We start from the raw sequence: 21,331 nt of genomic DNA on the forward strand, positions 1-21,331 counted from the left end.
AGCCTGTTCACTTCCACTGCTCCGGTCCTCTTGGCAAAGCCATAATGCGGCGATAGACATAACACTGTTCCTGAATGTTAGAGTGTGTGGTGGCTTCATCATTGGTTCTTCAGAGAGGAATCACTGAAGTGTTGTGGATGTGCAGTAGTGGGACGTTGAACATGTACCAGAATTAAAGGAGTAAACCGAATTGTCAATGGAGTCTCAAATAGACTTGCGTAGATAGTAGAAGACATATATACCATATAGTGTCTACATACTATTCATTATGCATGTAGACCTTATGACATGCTGTCATTGACAAGAGTAGCAGTAACAGCCATCAGGAAGCCTGAATTTTGTCTGTACTTTTTATTTTTACAGATGTCGTACAGTATCAGGAACCACATATACAAGTTTAGATTCTATTTAAACCTGTTTGATTTATATTGCATCTTTATAACCCAATGACGTTTTACACTGGGGGGAGAAAACACTCAGGAAACGAAGTAATATACATTAAAGAGGAAGATTGAAGTAAGATTTGAAGAATGAAAGAGTAAAGAGGTCACAAAGACATTGACGGTTCCCAAGTTTGGGGATGTATAGTATTTAGTGCTGTACAAAAGTCAGAGACCACCCTTCATTTATTTAATTTCCAGTCAGAATGGTCTTTATATTCAAGTTCTTAATTTTTCAGCATCAGAAAAGAAGCAGAAAATGTGTATTTTGTACATATAGTCACTCAAACTTTTGCATACAACTGTATAACATTTATATTTCCACGCTTTCAGTTTTTCAAAAAAATCTGCAGAGACATTTGAGACGGAGACATCCGAGTAATCCAAACACATTCAGTGATGTTGAGGTCTGGACTCTGGGGTGGTCAGTCCATTCTTTGTTTGATGTGTCCGTCTCCTTTTCTCAGTGAGGTACACATCCTTTCAGACCCACAGCGCTGAGTCGTCTTCTCACAGTGGAAGGATGGACAGAAACACCTGTGGATGTTTTCAGATCTGAAGGAAGAGTGGAGCTTGATTTTCTCCTCTCTCTCAAAGATGAAAGCTTTAAGTGCTGTTTATCTGATAGGGGCAGTGTTGGTGTCTACCAGGCCTTTCACAGTCGTTGAGTCCCAATTTGTCTGTTGATCTTAATCATTCTTTTAACTCCAGTTTTGGAGGTTTTCCTGTTATGCAAGTGGATTATCTTCTGTCTGATCTTCTCAGAAATATGTCCTGAAAAAACGAAGAACTTGTACCGTTTTGACTGTAAAACTATTGCTTTAGAAACGACAACTGTGCACCTCCACATATGAACTTTTCACGTTGTGGCAGTGGGGATTGAGGGACAGCTTCATTTTCTCACTGATCTCTACGCAGACACTCTATGTTGACAAATGAAGTGAGGATTGAGATGTTGTGGCTAAGGCTCCCATTTATTTAGACTGCATGCTCATGAATGAACTGAAGGATGGAATGTCTTCACCTGTCACACCTGCCAAAGCTCTGCCTTTCACAGCTGTTTGCACACTGGGACAGTCATGACAGCTCAAGTCATACATGATCAGCCAAACACACTAAAAGGTCTCTGAAGATGTTACAGATGAGATGCTTTCACAAACATGTCTTTTTTAGACTTTGTTTTGGTTTCATACAAGATTTTCTGAGTGCTTTTTGAGTGATTCCTACATCATTCCCATGTTCTTGGGCTTTGCCATGGCAGTAAGGTCAACATTGAGGTAAATTTAAGGTAATGGGCTATGAACGATCATGCTTGACCTCAGGTCCTGCCCATTCTCAGTTAGTATAAACAGAAATAGCTTCACCACCGTATTGTGGACTTTTATAGTTTGTTGAGTCGTATTATAATAGTACATTCTGACCCAGGTGATCTGTTGTTGCTCCAGGGTGCAAAGGGTGATCCCGGGCTGTCTCCAGGTCAGGCGCCAAAAGGAGAGCAGGTAACAGTGTTTCTAAATCCCAATTGCATTCTGCTTCTAAAACCTCTCACTTCCTGTTTCAGCTGCTTCCACAAACTCTGCTGTTGCTGTGACTCTTCTCCTTGTTTAATTCTCCTCCTAATACGCTGCTCTGGTGCTTTACTTGTCTCAGCGCCATCATTTCTCATATCTGCTTCATTGCCTGGTTCACACAGGCACTGACTTTGTATTTGGATTTCTGTAAAGTACAAGTGTTTGTGTGTTTCAGAAAGTAGGGTTGTGCTCTGCTGCTAGTCTGGGAGTATTTGCATGAGGGCATATTTACATGATTAACATTGTTCTCAAAATTAACCACACTAACCTGACCGCCCATTGCTGAGAGAATGCTGGATAAAACTCAAGCAGTGTGTAGAACCAGAGCTTTCTGTGTGCTGCCTTGTTTTCTATCTCTGTATAAAAGATGCATGGAGCTTCATTTCTTTTTTGGATGTACTGTTTTTTTACTGTATTCTAAATGAGCTCATGTAGAATACAGTAAGTATTGGAAAGCGCTTAGTATTGTAGTTATAAAGCACAACTGATCTCCTGTTTACACATTTTCTTGTTCAGAAAGGCTGTTTGTGAGTTTGGACCTTCAACATGTGGTAGTAGTATGAGGAAACACTGATTGAGGGAGGGAAGAGAACTCTGAGAACTTGGGCTAGAGTTCTTGGTGGCCTCTGCCTGGAGCTATAAGGCCGGACCACCCTTGTTATGACCGTGGTAGGACTGATATAAGACTGAGGAACAGGGAGGAGATGCGGTGGTGGGGATTGTGAAAAATTTGTCGCGTTAGAATAGAAGGAGGATTTTCAGCAAACTCCAAACTCCCAAACTTCAGTTATTTCATAACATGACAACAGCATTCAGACATAACAGTGTAGATAAAATGGCAGAAATAGACTTTTTTGCTTCAGCCTTAAAGGGTTATGAAATATCCAGTTATTTTTTTTAAATAAAAACCAAAATAATAGAATAATAAACATTGTTGGGCTGCATTAACATCTTTTACTTACAGTGTTTTTGACTGCCACGGGGCTGAAGCTTAAGCGTTAGCTAGAACACTGTGCTCAGTCAGCCTATTTAGTTATAGCAGCTTTAATAAAAAAGTTATTAAACCAAAGCAACATTCAGCCTCAGTTAAAAAGCTTCAGATATCAGATAACTATTAATCATACAGCATTAGCTATTAAAGACATAATCAGTTAATGATAAAAAGCCCTCTGCCCACCAAACGAGGACGAGGCTGAGGCAGTGAAAACATTGTGTAGGGATCTGGGCTAAACTAACAATGTTACACAGGATCACATAGAGCGTTCCTAATGTTGTTTTCTCCCTCTTGACTAGGGTGAGAGAGGACCCCCAGGTCTACCAGGCCCCAACGGTGTTGCAGGCCCGCTGGTAGGTTCATTCCCATCCATACACCATGCAAATTCCTCATTTATGTGGCGTTTTGAGACATGATAAATGTCACAGGTTCAGATGTGACCCACACATGAGGCGTGTATTGTAAGTATGATCTCGTACCTCCCACAGTGAACTGTAGCACTTACAGTATCCATTACTGCTGCTGCCACTGCCGCTCAGCAGGATAGAGTTACATGCTGGCATAAAGAGCCTGTCAACGTTCAGGGGTGCGCTTTCTTCCTCGCAGAGGGCCTGAGGGTCTGCCTGCAGCCCCCCACCACAACCTGAGAATCCCACAAGGTCAGAGGTCATCTTTTAGAGGAAAGGCACTCAGCAGGAGTTCAGTGACAGCAACCGTCCGACACAGCGGCTTCAAACGGCAGCTGGCACAAGTTCCAGCCCAGTCAGAGCTCACGAGCGTGTCAGGGTAGCGTGTTAAAGATAGCAGCACAAAAACCTATTCCTGTCTTTCAGCCACAGGAAACCTAAATCTGTGTTTTCCTTCTAAGTAGGTGAATCTTGCTCTTGTGGTTTTACAGTATACAGGTAGAAGTGTGTCCTGGGAATAGCTTTCCAAAGCCCAACAAATGGCCGATGTATTTTCCCAGCATTCTTCTGTTTTGATGTAAACTGGGCGGTCCTGATCTTCAGTACTGCATATGTAAGCAGTGTCCTCGACTGATTAAAGTTGGAGAAACTTACCACGAGAAAACTAGCATCCCAGTGAAAGCTAACTTACCAAGCATAGCTGAGCTAGCAAGAGCGTCCATTCATCTGTTCGTCCCTTCAGCCAGCCATGCCAGCATTCCCTGACTGCACATCCAGCAGTAAAATAAATGACACCTTACCTTCTTTAAGAAGTTAGATCACGTTTAGGAAAATGTTTTATGATGATAAACGCAAAAATTTTGTAAAACGCAACCTGCATGTTGTCGTTGTCCAAAGTACCTCCAGTTTTTCCATTTTTATTTATCTACGTCATTTGAGCACGACAGCTTCTCGTTACACTTGGTGAAAATTTCATGGTGATTGGTCCAATAGAAATGCTTCCTGTGCCATTTTAGAGATATGACGATGTGTAAAGCCCATTTCATTGATTTCTCCTCACTCTTGCTTAGTTCAGTGTTGTAGCAGGCTGGGAGTGCTGAACAGAGGGCTGTCAATCACAAAACTTTGGATATTAAAGACGTCTTGGCTGATTGACTGACTGTAAGAATGGCTGAGAACTGAGTGGTGCAATCAAAAGAAAAAATGAGCTGGGCTGCTATTTCAGGTCTGATCCTTGCACACACTGTGCCAGCAGCACTGGATCCCAAGAGTACAGTCCAGAGCATTTGAAGCAGCTTAGTTTAGACTCTGCCGATCTTCGTTTCATGACTTCTGGTTTTTTATTGAGTTCTTAGAAAGGTTAGTTGTTGCTGACTGGCAAGTGCTAAACCATCAGCTTTTCAGCCAGGGTTTGGTTGTTCTGCTGCAGCTGAAGGAAAGTGATAGACTCGCTGCAGAAGTGCCCTTTACCCCACTCTGCAGCCACCTCTTCACATCTGTACAGGATTTAGTGGAACAGACGGAAAAAGGACGGCCGTTTGCAAATGAGAAGGGATTTCTGCTTGAATGCAGCGCTTTGTAACATATTTCACCGATTTGGCTCCAAAGACAAGTGGATCCGCGTTTTGATAGTACGAGCTGAACGTGTGCCTGGCTTCAAAATAAGAACCGAGACTTTTCTAGGAAACCATATGTTGGTGTGATCTTATTTGCCTTGTATAGTGAAAGGCCACTGTAAAGGCAGACAGCCGTTTTCATAGATCTCACTTAACTCACCGTTTAGTAGATGTTAAAGGAAGTCCAATACTTTGATGTTCAGTGTGAGGTTAAACACCGTGGTTATGGCCCATTACGATCTTGGCTGTTGAGGTCTCGCTCATAAAGACCTCCTCACTCAGGGCTGACCTTGAACAGAAATAGTCCTGCCCGGGTCAGGCGTAAATCACTCTGTCCTTTGACCCGTGCTGCACCACGGTCTTGTTGGGGCTTGAAGGAAAGGCCAGAATTTTCCGACCACTCTGTGTGCATCCCTTATTACTTTTTCCCTCATAACCCTTAATTCCAAAGCACAGCGACACCTACTGGCAAGTACACGTCACTATAGTCATTACTATAGTTAGGTACATCACAGTGCTTTTAAAGACATACAGATACTTCTGAGGGCTGTATGCTAAAATTGGTGAATCATTAATATGACATGGTTAAAGTCTGGATTGGATTAGTTTTGTCTAATATTTATAATGTTATTTTTATTCCATCGTTCATCAAGACACCCAAGTGACTTCTCAGGATGCTCTGAGCACAGTAAAATCTTTGTGATTGGATAGCAGGGATACAGAATTTAGGGGGGCGTAGGGGGTTGTGGCACTCCCAGATTTCAGGATTGTTTATGTTTCAGCACTGCTGCTGCTAAGAGTAATAAAAGAATGGAACTTTAAAATGTTAGCATAGCAAAACTCTGTGTGGCATTGTTGGGTGTAGTCTGTGTTTTTGTTTTATTATATTTTTATATTTGTATTTATGGATCTTAAAAGTCTGCAATAGCCATGCACTTTTCAAGTTAATGCTGCATTTTAGAGCAAAGTGAAGCGCTTCCCTTGCCTGCTGGTGGTCGCTGTGCAGGCATGTCACTAAAAACCAGGCACAGGAGGAAGCGTCCCAAAATATTCTTTTTTAAAGATTAAAATTTCAGCCAAAATAATCACCTGCTTTTCCAACCATTGTAATAACCTCTCGCTCAGTATACATTGATTATGCTTGACTATGAGCATGACGCAGGCAGTTTCTGTGCCGTAAATCAACAATCTGATTGGTCACTGCTCAACTCATTGACATAAAGGGTGTGAATTGACTGTTGCTGGGTAAGTTGTGCTCAGTACTCGGTACACAGCGTGTTGTTTTTAATAAAACAGCTTTATTTGAAATTGTTAATGGAAGAACGTTTCGTAGCGTACACCAAGCATTTTCATACAGTCAAACATACAATGTGGGTCACCAAAGATTTCTAAAATAGTAAGATATATGTTTGGATTTAGAGGACATTCAACTACAGCTCAACCAGGCATTTAAAAAACCTGAGATGCGTCAGCTTCAGACAGGATTCCTGCTGTCACTGTGCTGCAGAGACTGTGGTTGAAAAAGAGAGATCGAGGTTCAAATCAATGAAATGTACTTTATTTAGAGCTGTACAGAAGCTCTTTTCTGATGAGGAACCAAACCTGCTCTTCTCCACTGCAGCGTTACTCGATCAAAGGTAAATAATGTAGCATAGCTAATGCACAGCATTTTAAATCAGCTAGATTTTAATGATTTAACTGTTAAAGTATATTTACAATAACAGCTACTTAATTCTAAGTAGGTTACTCAGCATGGTATCAGTCTCGATATCAGCGAGTACTAAAAAATGTGTACTCGTACTCTGTCGAAAACATGGTACCGATACGTCCCTGTCCTGCGTCTCTGTTGGTTAGATTTGTATATTGCCAGCGCTGAATGTAAACTGTTTGAGCATGCAGCACTGATGCTATAAAAGCTGCGGTTGTCATAGCACAATTAACATTTTTGGCACTGAGGAAAAAAGTGATGAAATGCTTTTAAAATAAAAAAGTACAACAAATTGTCATTTTAACTGTGAAAAACCAAACATCATGTAAAAGGTGTGTATTTTAATTTTCATGACTTGAAATATACAGAGAAACAATTTCTTCCACGATAATTCTGATTTTCCCATAAGGGGGTGCTATTAGCACTTCAGTATCATTTCTTTCTGCATCTTTGAGTGTGAGGACACAAAGAGTACGACTGAATGTTATTCAAATATATGCGTTTTTTAATTTAGTCAGATTGTTCTTAATAAACTGGTTAAAGATAGTACATAGGCGGAAGATAGTAAAGGCAGTAGGAACACCAGGGGGCGCCACAGCTCCCGATTTCAGAGAGACCTTTCGTCTCTCTTATTTTCTTCGTCTTATTTTTTTCAGCAAGCAAACTGTAAAATCTTAGATCGTTGCTGGCTTTTCACATGATAATTCAGCCCTTCACGAAACAACTTCTGGTCATTTTGTCCATATTTGGTGACAAACATCTGGATTTGTTCTCTACTGTTTGAATTACCCAACGGACGACAACCAGAACTAAACCTGCATCACGGCTCACTCCACTACTCTAAGCAGATGGTTTGGGCAGTTGCGAAATGTAGTTCGATATTGTGAGTCACACAGTTAGAATAGCTCAAGCATAAATAAATATTAATAATTGACTACATCTACCAAAAGAGGCTCGTCAAAGTATTTGAATGAAGATGTACACAAAGGTCTATCGCAAGCCTGAGACTGTGATTTTTTAATGTATTCTCACAGGATTCATTTCTCCTAGTACTTGCAACAATATTGTCGCATTGTACAGCCCCGATTGCAGCGATCGGTGATATCAGTATTGAAAAGGCTAATATCATGAAAACGATCAACAAATGATATGTTGTGCTTCTGTGTTTCATGCACTTTTTGCTAATCCAAGCAAAAGCAAACAGTCCACCACCAACAGAAAGCTCAGTACAGCGTAGTAGAAATGTTCTGTGTTCCTTTGACCTCCTCTCCCTCTGTCGCTGTTGTGACTTGTCTCTGGTGCGTAAGGCTTGGTGTAGCTGTCTGAAGGGGAAAGGTTTGAAAGGTTTTGACAGTTTGGAAAGAACTCTTAAAGGGTATTAGCCTTATCTGAGGGCAGGAGGCAACAAAATCCCCAAAAATGTGGCTGGACTGGGAAAAGAGCAGTGAGGGTAGGCACATAGGAGGACAGAGCACTCTCTCTCTCTCTCTCTTTCTCTCTCTCTCTCTCCATTCTCCCTTCTTCTTTTTCTCTATTACCCTCTTTGCAGTGGAATTAACCTGCAGTTAGGAGAATAGTCAGTTGCATGTTTTCAGTTTCTCCTGCTCTGTGTTGAGAAGAGTGCCTCGTCTTGATTTGCTTTGGTTCTGTCTTCCCTGCAGGGTCCCAAAGGCTATCCAGGTCCGCCAGGTCTGCCAGGAGAACAGGTATGTCCTTCTGTGTACATAAGAGACAGTGACATACAGTATAATGGCAAAGTGATGACAATTTGACAGAAAATCTCCCCTTTTACCCCAGATGTAGTCGATCACCCAAGACATGTTTGGTGTCTTAAGTTTGCTTCTTTGTTGTTTTGCACAGGGAAGATAATGAAGGATACTCACAGAGCGTCGTGCAAACCGCATGATTAGATCATTACACACTTGCCTTAAACCATGTCGACAAGTCTCATGTAGATTTATCTGTCTCTGTTTATCATCAATAAAGTTTGATAAAAGTTTATCAGTAGCAGCAGCATCAGCCATCGTTTTGCCTGAATGCTGTCAGTACTTTTTGTTAGAAACCACATAAGCAAGTTCTGAGATCACTCAACAGTTTATCAGGGAATTGTAGGGAGGTGCGTTCTGACTAATTTTGATATTGGAGCGTCCATAAGATGTTCGGTTACCCACAAGGGAGGAAAAAAGCAATGGAAAAAAGAGAGAGAAATAGCTGTAGGCTTACTTTTGTACAGATACCACTGTTTTAGGAGGCGTAGAGAAATAAATAGAAGTTTAGCAGCACACAAACATAAACATAAGAATATGTTCGTAAATGTTATTATTCAAAAATAGCCAAGAGAAATAAGTGGGTTTTCATATTGAGTAGCAGAGGCTGGACGATGTGCCAACATGTTAGCTTGTCTGACTATTTCTGGGTCTTTCTGGATCTTGCAAACATCAGCTAGAGTAGTTAGAGTAGTTAGTTAGCCTAGTTAGCAAAAAATCCATGCTATCTCTGCTCAGTCGTGTCCTGAACAGCTTGTCCTTGACAGCGTGTTCATGCAAAGGCACTTGTGTTTCACAGTGTAGTGTAATATGTGTAATATACTCTCTTTCTCTCAAATACAAGCAAAACATTCAAATTTTACTGTCCTCTCAAAACTTACAATCAAAATGTTGGCCTGTATATTTTCTCTGTGTTCCTGTAATTAAAATTAAGGTGCTGGCATCTCGAATAGTTAACCAAGTACTCAAGTACTCGTGAACTTCCCTAGTTTAAAGCAAGGGTACGATGATTTATGCATGTAGTTTGCATGATGCTAACAGGTGCTCTGTAAGCTTCCGTTACTTGTTAGTTACTTTAGTTTCGTAGAAAGAAAGAAGCGAACTTCAGCCAACAAACATGCCTTGGCTGATCGATTACATTTGGGACAAGAGGAAAATTTTATTTTTGGCCAAATCACCTCTTTAAGAGAGAGTTACACGTTGACAAACATAATGTTTCCCAGAGCTCCTCTCTTCTTTTTCTTGCACGGCAACATACAGACTGTTTAAGAGTACATCCTATACAGTCAGCAGTAGCTAAAGCCAGGAAGCATCCGGAACCTAATACGACAAGCACTTTGTTCAGTTACAAAGCCAACTACTTATACTCAGCAACTTGATGCATAGATGAAACGCAGTGGGGTCCGAGCGAAGGAGCGCAGCCTGGGCCACAGCCAGAAGAGCCGGGGCTGTGGATCAGGGTGCCATCCAGAACAATAGCTGTTCTATTCCTCCACTGAGCCTGGCACATTCTCATGTTCCCCCTCTCTGTCTCTCTCTCTCTATTTCTCCTTCGCAGGGTTTGCCAGGATTGCCGGGCATAGTGGGGGCAGCAGGTTACCCTGGCAGGCAGGTGCAGTGACCAAGATTCAGTCAAGAAAAACTATTACCCAGAATCCCACCTCTGGATGTGTAAAGAAAAGACAGGATTCTGGGGCAGAGCGCTTTCACTTCTTGTACTCTTTCACCCGTCCGAATAGCAGTGCTGCGTTTACATGTTGGTGGTAGACAGACGACAGCAAACCGGATATTTCATTGTTTTCAGTGAATTTGCGGCGGAAAATTCTGCCAACCAGTACACGGAATGTTCCATCGAGAGTTCAGTTTTTGCCGTGAACCACAACAGTAAAATAAACTGGATTTTGACTTTTTTGGGAGCTGTGGATGCCAAACATCTCGTTGTTGAATCCCAGACACACAGCATCATACAGCAAAAATTAAAGAGTGCAGAGCGTCCTCCTCACTTATTCCACCTTAAATAATCAGTCGACACTGCTAAAGGTCTCCTCTGATAATCTCTCTTTTTCATTAGAAATGCTGTCAACATGCCAAGGTTTGTGTGGTTTCATGCCACAGACGATCAGGTCCTACAAGGCGCAGCGGTGTTTTTTTTTCAACATGTGAACGCAGCATAAGGCTTGTTATTCAGTAACATGTATGTGGAAAACAATGCAAAATGAATGAATTATTAAGTTGAAGGAGGGTGAAATGGAAGTATGAGATTATAGAAGTAGTGGACTTAATTCAGTTATGAGAAATGTGTGCATCCCTTCTACATGAATGCAGTTTATTACATCAACACAGTTAATGCTAGGATAAACACATTTGTGTGAGGTAAATTCACTGGATTGCTCTTTTTCTCAGTAGCGCCAGAACAATGACCAGAATGTAATTCCAAATGGAAACCAATTGCATTCAGAAGAGACATTTTGTTCAGTTTAAATCAGTTTTATTTATACATCTTTATAAAAATAATCTTCACAGAAGCACACAGAAGTTTCTACTGAGGTACTTTAAACACTTAAAATTTTTAGTTTTTTTGAAGACCTTTGGGGCTCTAAAAAGTGAATGCTGGATCAAAGACAGTGAATCATGTTGTCTGTGCTTAACGATGTTTTGTCTGTAGACCTTTCTCTGTGATTGATGTGTTTGTGTGTAAACTTGATGCTTACGTCTGTTCTCTTTCAGGGACTGGTGGGTCCAGAGGGAAACCCAGGCCCTAAAGGTGTCAATGTAAGCAGCAGAAACACTTATTATCCTTCCTCTGTGCTATAGTTAACATGAAATATGTTCAGGGAACAGGCGGGACTTTCAGGCTGATCTGGGATCTGTAGTTCTAAAAACATTCCTTTTAAAAAGTGTTACTGTGCATTAATGTAATCTTTATTGATGTAATCTTGCTCTACATTAAATTTACATTACATTTTGATTTAAGTATATAATTTCTGAAATAGAGTGTGTTTACATGCACTTAATAATCCAATAACTGCAGAAAATCTGATTTTATCAGTAATTCGAACAACGCGTTTACATGCACTTTAGTAATCAGATAATGTAGAAACTCCAGGTCTGCATGAGTCAGACAGTAATCAGATTTCTGCTTTGGAACCAGCCAATAAAATTACAGAAGAAGACGAGACGTAAACATAATGCAAAACTCAAAACTTCATGCAGCTTTTTAAAAAGACATTGTGCCACTTTACTAAAAATATGAACATCCATCATCTAGAAAATAAAGAACATTTAAATCCTTCATTTCGCCAAGCATGCAGTCGGTTTCAGCATCGCTCCAAAAGTGTTTTGCTGCGTCTCGCAGCAACACTGCTCGCTTATTTCCGGCCTGTATTCACACATGTGCAGACTGAGAAATATGAAAGAAATCAGAGTAAGAGTTTACAGGCACTGAGAAATCTGATTACTGAGCTGAAATCCAGCTCTCTTTATCGGATTTCTTAATCGGATTTCCAGATCAGAGTGTGCTGTTTAGATGACCATTTGAATAATCAGATAACTGCAGAAATTTAGTTATGATTGGATTATTCAGTGCATGTAAATACACTTATAGTTAGTTACATACTGAATTACATTTACATTAAAACCTGAAGATGCAGAATGCCTGGTGTTAGGTGAATTCATTTACAGCCAACAGACATCATCACCGCACAAAGTCATATCAAATCTTTTTCCTGCCATACATACATATTTAATTACATACAGTACTGTGCAAAAGTCAGGTTTGTGTAATTGTTTAATTTGCTGTCAAAAGGGCCAATAAAAGGAAATTATGTGAAAATCCAGACCTCTTGACTGAACTTTGGAGGTGTGGAAAAATATCCCTGCAGATTTCTTTGAGAAACTGAAAGTGAGTCTCCTGAAAAGAATCGAAGCTGTAATTTCTGTTGAATATGTTTTCAGCTTTTTTCCCTGACACTGAAGAATGAATAACTTTTCACTGGACATTAACTGCTGTAGGGTGGTCTCTGACTTTTGTACAGTATTGTATTGGCTTGATTGCCAGAGAATACAATTTAGGGCCTCTGTACATGACAAAAAACTTGAAAACTCCTTTTCCACAGAATATGATGGAGTATTTATTACCCCACTTCCTCATTCATAACTAAGTCCATCTGAATAGTACTAAAGAGAATGGAGCCTTAATCATCTCACAAACATCATATCAAACTCTGTAAGCAGCTGTTTTATAACACAACTGAGTTGTTATGCGTCATGTTAGTAGCTCATTAGTGAGCTGAGCTGAATGGAGGAGGATGTTAAAGGAATATAATGTCAAATCAGACTGTTCTCAGTCAGAGTGATCACCCTGACAGGCCTGCTCTGCCTGTCGACTCTCAGAGGCCTTTGTAGCATCACGAGTGTTTTCCAGCTTGAGGCACACGGCCATCTGTGAGGAATGCGGAAAGAAAGAGAGAGAGAGAGAGAGAGAGAGAGAGAAATAGAGTTAAGCTGGTTTTCATTTATCTTTTTTCATCTTTGAGTGATTGTACATGTGATTTCACTTAACAAGAGCAGGACGTGACATATAGCTGACCATCTCTCTCTCTCTCTCTGTCTCTCCCTCCCTCCCTCTCTCTCTCTCTCTGTCTCTCCCTCCCTCCCTCTCTCTCTCTCTCTGTCTCTCCCTCCCTCCCTCTCTCTCTCTGTCTCTCCCTCCCTCCCTCTTTCTCTCTCTCTGTCTCTCCCTCCCTCCATCTCTCCCTCTCTCTCTCTCTCCCTCTCTCTCTCTCTTTCTGTTTCTCTCTCTCTTAATTCAGTTCAGCTCAGTTTTTGATTTTGTCACTGCTTATACATAACGAAGAAAAGAACATACTTAAAGCATCAATAAATTTAAAAAGCCCAAAAAATTAATGAAGTAAATTATGCAGTGAATTAATCAATCAGTTAATTAATCTTCTCTGCGGAAATGCCAGTGTTTTATTATTTGAATATTCAAAAGAATCATAAATCATATCTTTTCATACATGTTCTTATTTTTATTCTCTTTTTACTCTTTTTTTTCTCTTCGGAAAGGTTTTTTTCATTGTAAAGAAAATGGCAGATTTTGAGGCGCAGCACGTATTACTGTGTCTTTTTATACTCAAACTGCACAGCATGCTGATCCCCCAAACCCTTCAGGCAGCTCTTTGTCACTGACAGAGAATTTTCCAGTAATGTAAGCTGTATGTTTGAAGCTGCATGCTCGACATGCAGCGCATCAGAAGTAGGGCTGCACGATATAAACAAAATACCACACTGAGAATGTATTACTGCACAGAGCAACGATACGCCTTGCAGTATATTATTAATAATGAGGTTAACGGTCAGGCTGTGTTGTATTTCAGCTGCAGTGCTGATTGGCGAACAGTACGTTGAGCAGCCCTAATCAAAAGTGATTGTAGTCATTGGGTCATTTGCTCATTAAAGAATGAAGTAGCTCATAATGTTATTCTTAGCCCGAACCAAAACAAACGTGTTGCTGGCGTTCGTTCATTGTGACGATGGTCTCTATAACTCATTTAAATTTTCCACCAGAGGAGTTCCGGCGCCTGCGTGCCCACGTTTGTCACAGTAAAGTGGATCAGCATGTGGAATTGGAGCTCTCTGTGTGCTGCCATGTTTTCTATCACTGTATGAAAGAAACTTCATGCTGCCTTTATTGCTGGACGCACTACTTTCTGAGCGAGTGTTCAGACACATGGAAACAGCTATTATTGATTTGCTTTATCAGTAATAACTAGTGTTGCACTGTATACATACTGTATCAGTATCGGCGCTGATACTGGTCCTTAAACGCAGTATTGGAGATGGGGATACCAATACATATGACCAATACCACAAAGCAGTTTTTGATGCGTGCGTGCACACCAGTAGACAGAACCTAACAACACATCGGCAGGGTGGAACGACAAGCAGCAGTAAAAATGCTCATGGCAGAATCGGTTAACAGTTTTTGGTGTTAAGAACACGCTAACGGAGCCGCTTGCCTGAACGGCTGAGCTGCTTCTTTCAGTAATCACTCGTCTGTCGCTGTGTGGTCACTTACAGTTTGAGTTAATGTTACTGAGAGAGCGGAAGGAACTGCTGGACTCTCAGCGTAGCCTTTAGCCTCAATTTAGCCTTTAGCATAGCAGCCTCTTAGCCAGGCCTGTGCGTCCACTAGCCTCACCTGCGGTGCACCTCCGTCAGTCAGCTGTATCGCTCAGTAATGGGGTCTCGCGGTCCGTCGCTTCAAACAAGCCGGAAAAAACACTGAGAGTCACTAATGCTGACAGCGTGAACGACGGTGATGCTTACTGAACTGACATTCAGAGATGCAGCACGAGTGAACAAAATAAACGTTTGAGACGAATCGAGCCAGAGAAGCTGCTGTGTGCTGATGTGCAAACACCACAGGATTACCTTTATACTGTTTTTGACTGTTTTGCACAAAAAAGATGTTTTACATTTACTAAGTTGTTAAACATGCTTCTTATTACTAATTATGTAACAGTAAATACTAAAGTTAAGCAATAAATAAACAAAAATAAGTTTTCTTAAGCATCTAAACAATATAGTCCAACAAATAAATGCCATCTAGGCAAGCTGAGTGTGTTTTAGTTGTGACACAGAACACAGATTTTTTCCAAAATAAAGTAGTTTAAAAATGTATCAGTATCGGTACTCGGTATCGGCCCCTACTAAAGGATCAGGTGTCGGTATGGGTATCAGAAGAGAAAAAATGGTATCGGTGCATCTCTAATAATAACAAAACTGAAACTGAAGTGTCCAAAAATAGTAACTTTACAGTTCTTGTAATGTAACTAAAGAGATTCTATTCTAAGCAATTTTGCAGAAAATTAAAAATCACAAAAAATGAAGATACTTAGATTTTTGTGGACAGCGACGATATTCTCGTTCCTATGCTTGTGTGGTTAACGTTTAATTCAAATGGTCTTTGGTCTTTATGTAATGAATAAATGCAACAGCAGCATTGTTCATTCACCTTTTTAAAACAGAAGACTAAACAGCATATAATCAGCGCAAATGCAAGGGTGGGACTACAGATTGTCTAGATTCTCATGTTCTTTGCCTGCGGCATTTGTACTGTCTTCCCAGATCAGCAGAATGCAGTGTATTATCAGAAGACCTTTCTTTCATGATGTAGGAAACTTTCTCAACCAGCACAGCTCGCTCCAGCACTAACCCCTTTGTTTCTTTGTCTTTTCCTGATGGCAGGGTTTTATCGGACCCCCAGGTGTAGCAGGACCACCGGGCCTAGAGGGTGAGAGAGTAAGTCTCCCGTCCCATCTGTGCGCTCAAACACTGCATGACTTGTGCGCTGGAAGGGGCAGGGTTTGAGTGGCAGGTAAAATTGCTCCGATTACAGGGCAGCGGTGTGCCTTACTTATAATTACATTTGGTACAGAGGAATTTGAGTGGCCGTAGATACTGTGCTACAGTACGGAGTCCGAGCGTTGGCTGAAGTTAAAGGGATATGCATAAGATAAACAAGTAGTGGTGTTTGGCTTGTTGAGTCTGTCGTTGTTTTTTAAATAGACTAAACATGTTGTGAATGAGAGTTTGATCTCGCATGATCAACTGCTCTTGGTCGACTGGTTGAGATTTATGGCTGTCAGCGAGGTCTGCACACATGACTGTGTCTGTGTTGTTACAGAACGTATTAATGACAGCTGGAGGCAGGAGGAGTAGGGGTGGGAATCACTACAGGCCCCACAGTACAGTATTGTCGTGGTATTTAAGGGTTGCAGTGTGATTCTGCAGTATTTAAGGATGATATACCGAGTATTGCAAAATGACATATTGATTTATGAAAGTGTGTTTGAAAATGCATTATAGACCCTTTCAAACCTTTTATTCATGATATATTCATGATAAACGTTACTGGGAGTGAAGCAAAGCAGAATTATGAGCAAATCAACATATTTGAACAAATGCTTTTATCTAGAACAATTTATAACGGCAGGTGAATGGAACATCGGGAGTCATGCGTTATGGACGGTGGGGTTGGGCGGTATTCCCTTTTTAATAACGTCAGACTATGTCCAAATATGACCATGGTGTACGTGGGGGTCGGGGGGGTGGGTTGGTAGTTAAGTGACGTAAAAGACATATGAAGCCTTTGTCATCTTGCACTGCTATATAAGCGCTAGTTTAAGAGGAGCCTGGCCACTTCCTGTTTCTCCCATTATACTAAAAACATGACTAAGAAACACCAGAGGGCGCCCGTGAGCAAGTCCTCAATGAATGGGGGCGAAAGAAGCCAAACAACTATAGGATGTATGTCACTAAAAAAGCATAGAAAACATCTGTATTTTTCCTTTTTTTTCTACAGCAGACAGTTTTTGGCTATACTTTGGGCTGCATTACTGCTATTGAGTGCTGATTGGTTGGCCAATGGAGAAGCTCATTGGCTGAGTGAAGGAGTTTGTGCTCACTGACGTCATGAACGTAAACGAGGCATCATTATAAACTCCTGTAACTGGCGCTCAGTAATATATCATTGCTTTTAAAATGTTTTGTGCCGTTCTGCGTTCAGCAAACGAACACATTTATCTATGTAAAAATCTTTAAGCATTTACAAACAATGATTTTGCTCAAATGCTCCATATTAAACCATTCATTTCAGAGTAGCTCAGGAGCGCCCCCTAGCATTCGGCAAAGCCAGAAGACGTTATTTTCCACACTACAAACTTTCTGCTGTTATTTTAAAATTGAAATAAAGACCAAAACGATTATTTTGCTGTCTTTACTATTTGTTACCAAATAGGTGAGCATAGTGCACAAATTTTTAAGGCATCATTCAATAAATGTCAAACCATCCATCTAACAATTTATGAATGTTACGCAGTGCTGCAAACTACGAGAGAGGTGGTGGTTAGCATTAGCCATTAGCTTAGATAGCGTGATAACTGCTCTGCTCACCAGAGCATTCAAACTAAAGCACTAACTAAGGCACTGACTCGAGTTTAGATGATAATGAGTCGAGCAACTGGTATTGGTGGGACAGAAAGGCAGAGTTAAACCTGTTCCATAGTTTGAATCTGTAGCTTGATCGGCTAACTTAACATTAGCCTAGCGAGCAGCTACTGACCAAAACAGTACCACACACCACAGTACAGGTTTGATTCTGACTAACTGGTGCTCTGCTGAAACGAGTTTAGTAGATAAAAACTGGTGTCTGAGTCGAGTGAGTGACAGCAAGTCTAAAGCCTAAAACCTGTTATTTGGTGTTTAAGACTAGCGTTTTAGGCAGCTGGCCGAACGTGCCACACTGGCTGGTGCTAAAATTACATCTGTTTAGAGTTTATCTGGGAGCACAAAATCGAGAGACTGAGAGAAAACTGAAACTGAGTATGTTCTGTGGTGTGTGTAGCCATCACTGAGCTACCATCATGCTAAAGGCCACTGCGCATCAGCATCCACATTGTTCAAAACGTAGATGCTGTAGTTTCTAATGAACTTTCTCACACCAACACTCAGTGACTCCAAGCACTGTTTTGCACAGCTTTCTCGTTGACATCCTCAGTGTCGCCCATTTCTGAGAGTTCTAATGGTTTTATTCTCTTACGTCAGTCTCTTCAGAGATGCCAAAGCTGATACATCTAAGCACAACAGTTAGAATGAGGACAACATGTTATAAAACAAAATAACTTCTTGAAGAGAACTGCTGGGAAAAAAAAATAATAGCTGACAGAAACCAACAACACTACTAAGAATGCTGAGAAATTTTGGTTATCATAATTTCTAGCTCCTTAAACCCAGCATTGATAGCATTGTTCGGGCAGCACTGAAGCTTTAAGAGCTGTGAAGAATTTGGTAAACTGATGTAGAACTAGATGTTTTTATTTGCTTGTAGCTGCAATCTTGTTGCCTTCTGTTCCTTTCCCTTTTGAAGGTCACGGAGGTAATAGAAACAGAAATTGAAGTCGTATTTGAAGGTCGCTTTGTTGTTGTGCTAGAAGCGATATGGTAACACTTTAGAGTTCAGATTTCAAAACTCTTTAATTACTCTGAAAGCCTGAGAGTTTATGCCCTTACTTATTTATTGTTTTTTCTTAGTAGGTCCATCTGGTGTATGTTTAAAATGCTTGGGTTTTATTATTGAAGTTTACTGTGTGGTGTACAGACATGTTTAATTACATGCAGCAACGTTTAAAGTGCTCTTATCTGAAAAGCCTGACCATGCTTATTGATCTCGGGAAACAAAGGCACAGTGGGAGAGCACTGATGTTTATTCCGCATGATAAGTGTTGTTATTGAAAACAATAGAATACCAAATTTTATTAGTTTGATTTGATGATTTATATGCAAGTGAAGGTGTTACTTTTACATTTGATGTGTTGGTAACTTCCTCTGTTCTCTGCCTTATTCATATTCTCCCTTCTCACTTTGCAGGGGATTCCAGGCCCTGTGGGGAAGAAAGGTCCCAAAGGGAGACAGGTAAGAGATGATGCTTTTAAATTTCTCTGTGCATTACCCTACCTGCAGCACAAAACACTGTCTGATTCAATCTCCTGTCATTAACTGAGGTGCACATTTTCCGGAGAGAGCAATTTAGCAGTGAGTGAAGGGGCTGACGTTGCCTGCAGGAGAAAAAAACAATGCTTCTGACAACTTACAGCTTGTCAGCATTTTGAGCTCACTTATCAGGATGGAGAACTGCAGTCTCTGCTCTAAAAAATAATGCTATTGAATAGTGTAGGTATATCTGAAGTGGTCTATTTGTAGAGATGTGAAGGGGTGAATCTACTTGTAGAGACTGTGGGGGGTCAACAAGAAGAGGTGAGTTTATTTGTACAGAATTATGTAGAATGTTACCTGGAGACGGTGCAGAAGTGAAGCTACATTTGGAGAGAAAAGACCACGGATACAGAGGGAGAACAGGGTGGAGGGTTATGTTTAGAGAGACAATGAGATGGAACAGTGCCTGTAGACAAAAAAGGGGACTGCGTGTTACCTGTAGAGACAGAGAAGGATGGGACTTTCCCTGTGAAGAGGAAAAGGGAGTGGTACTTTATCTATGAAGAAAGAAGGGGCCAGGATTTTGCCTGTAGAAAAAGATGGGGGCACAGCATTACCTGTAATTCAAATGAGGGGTTGCTGCAATATATTATCTCTATATATTTATATATGTATGTGTAGAGAGAAAGAAGTTTACTGAGGGAAGGCAGCGAGTGACTGCTTGTAGAGAAGAGGGTGGTAACATACCTGTAGAGAGAGATGTGGACGGCAGGTTACTTGTAAAGAGAGAAGGAGCAGGAGGTTACCTGTAGAGAGAGAAGGGGTGGGAGGTTACCTGTAGAGAGAGAAAGAGCAGGAGGTTACCTGTAGAAAGAGAAGGGGTGGGAGGTTACCTGTAGAGAGAGAAGGGGTGGGAGGTTACCTGTAGAGAGAGAAGGGGTGGGAGGTTGCCTGTAGAGAGGGAAGGGGTGGGAGGATACCTGTAGAGAGAGAAGGGGTGGAACGTTACCTGTAGAGAGAGAAGGGGTGGGAGGTTACCTGTAGAGAGAGAAGGGGTGGGAGGTTACCTGTAGAGAGAGAAGGGGTGGGAGGTTACCTGTAGAGAGAGAAGGGGTGGGAGGTTACCTGTAGAGAGGGAAGGGGTGGGAGGATACCTGTAGAGAGAGAAGTGGTGGGAGGTTACCTGTAGAGAGAGAAGGGGTGGAACGTTACCTGTAGAGAGAGAAGGGGTGGGAGATTACCTGTAGAGAGGGAAGGGGTGGGAGGTTACCTGTAGAGAGAGAAGGGGTGGGAGGTTACCTGTAGAGAGAGAAGGGGTGGGAGGTTACCTGTAGAGAGAGAAGGGGTGGGAGATTACCTGTAGAGAGGGAAGGGGTGGGAGGTTACCTGTAGAGAGAGAAGGGGTGGAACGTTACCTGTAGAGAGAGAAGGGGTGGGAGGTTACCTGTAGAGAGAGAAGGGGTGGGAGATTACCTGTAGAGAGGGAAGGGGTGGGAGGTTACCTGTAGAGAGAGAAGGGGTGGAACGTTACCTGTAGAGAGAGAAGGGGTAGGAGGATACCTGTAGAGAGAGAAGGGGTGGGAGGTTACCTGTAGAGAGAGAAGGGGTGGAACGTTACCTGTAGAGAGGGAAGGGGTGGGAGGTTACCTGTAGAGAGAGAAGGGGTGGGAGGCTACCTGTAGAGAGGGAAGGGGTGGGAGGCTACCTGTAGAGAGAGAAGGTGTGGGAGGTTACCTGTAGAGAGAGAAGGGGTGGGAGGTTACCTGTAGAGAGGGAAGGTGTGGGAGGTTACCTGTAGAGAGAGAAGGGGTGGGAGGTTACCTGTAGAGAGGGAAGGTTACCTGTAGAGAGTAAAGGGGTGGGAGGATACCTGTAGAGAGAGAAGGGGTGGGAGGTTACCTGTAGAGAGGGAAGGTTACCTGTAGAGAGGGAAGGGGTGGGAGGTTACCTGTAGAGAGGGAAGGTTACCTGTAGAGAGAGAAGGGGTGGGAGGTTACCTGTAGAGAGGGAAGGTTACCTGTAGAGAGGGAAGGGGTGGGAGGTTACCTGTAGAGAGGGAAGGTTACCTGTAGAGAGGGAAGGGGTGGGAGGTTACCTGTAGAGAGGGAAGGTTACCTGTAGAGAGGGAAGGGGTGTGAAGACGCTAAAACTCATCTTTCCTGACACTCACTACACTGAGATGTATGCATCTGGCAGATACTCTTATTCAGAGTGACTTATAGTTTAGTCATGTTACAGAAGCAGATGACTGTAGCTGCCGAAAAAAAAGGAAAGAAAAGCCATTTTCCTCTTTCATAGATAGCTGAGATTTAACTGTACGTCACACTGCACC

The 21,331-nt window shown here is 41.7% G+C and overlaps 1 protein-coding gene across 1 annotated transcript in view; it reads left to right on the forward strand.

Moving 5' to 3' along the window:
* LOC118823005 (collagen alpha-1(XXIV) chain) overlaps window positions 1-21,331 on the forward strand; it is a 163,152-nt gene that overhangs the window by 49,017 nt on the left and 92,804 nt on the right. Inside the window, exons 6-12 of the mRNA XM_036592365.1 lie at window positions 1,886-1,939; window positions 3,305-3,358; window positions 8,398-8,442; window positions 10,061-10,114; window positions 11,230-11,274; window positions 15,754-15,807; window positions 18,934-18,978. Coding sequence (XP_036448258.1) covers window positions 1,886-1,939; window positions 3,305-3,358; window positions 8,398-8,442; window positions 10,061-10,114; window positions 11,230-11,274; window positions 15,754-15,807; window positions 18,934-18,978 — 351 coding nt within the window. The remainder of the gene's footprint in view (window positions 1-1,885; window positions 1,940-3,304; window positions 3,359-8,397; window positions 8,443-10,060; window positions 10,115-11,229; window positions 11,275-15,753; window positions 15,808-18,933; window positions 18,979-21,331) is intronic.

This window comes from Colossoma macropomum, unplaced genomic scaffold, assembly GCF_904425465.1.
Source record: "Colossoma macropomum unplaced genomic scaffold, Colossoma_macropomum, whole genome shotgun sequence".
Lineage (NCBI taxonomy): Eukaryota > Metazoa > Chordata > Actinopteri > Characiformes > Serrasalmidae > Colossoma > Colossoma macropomum.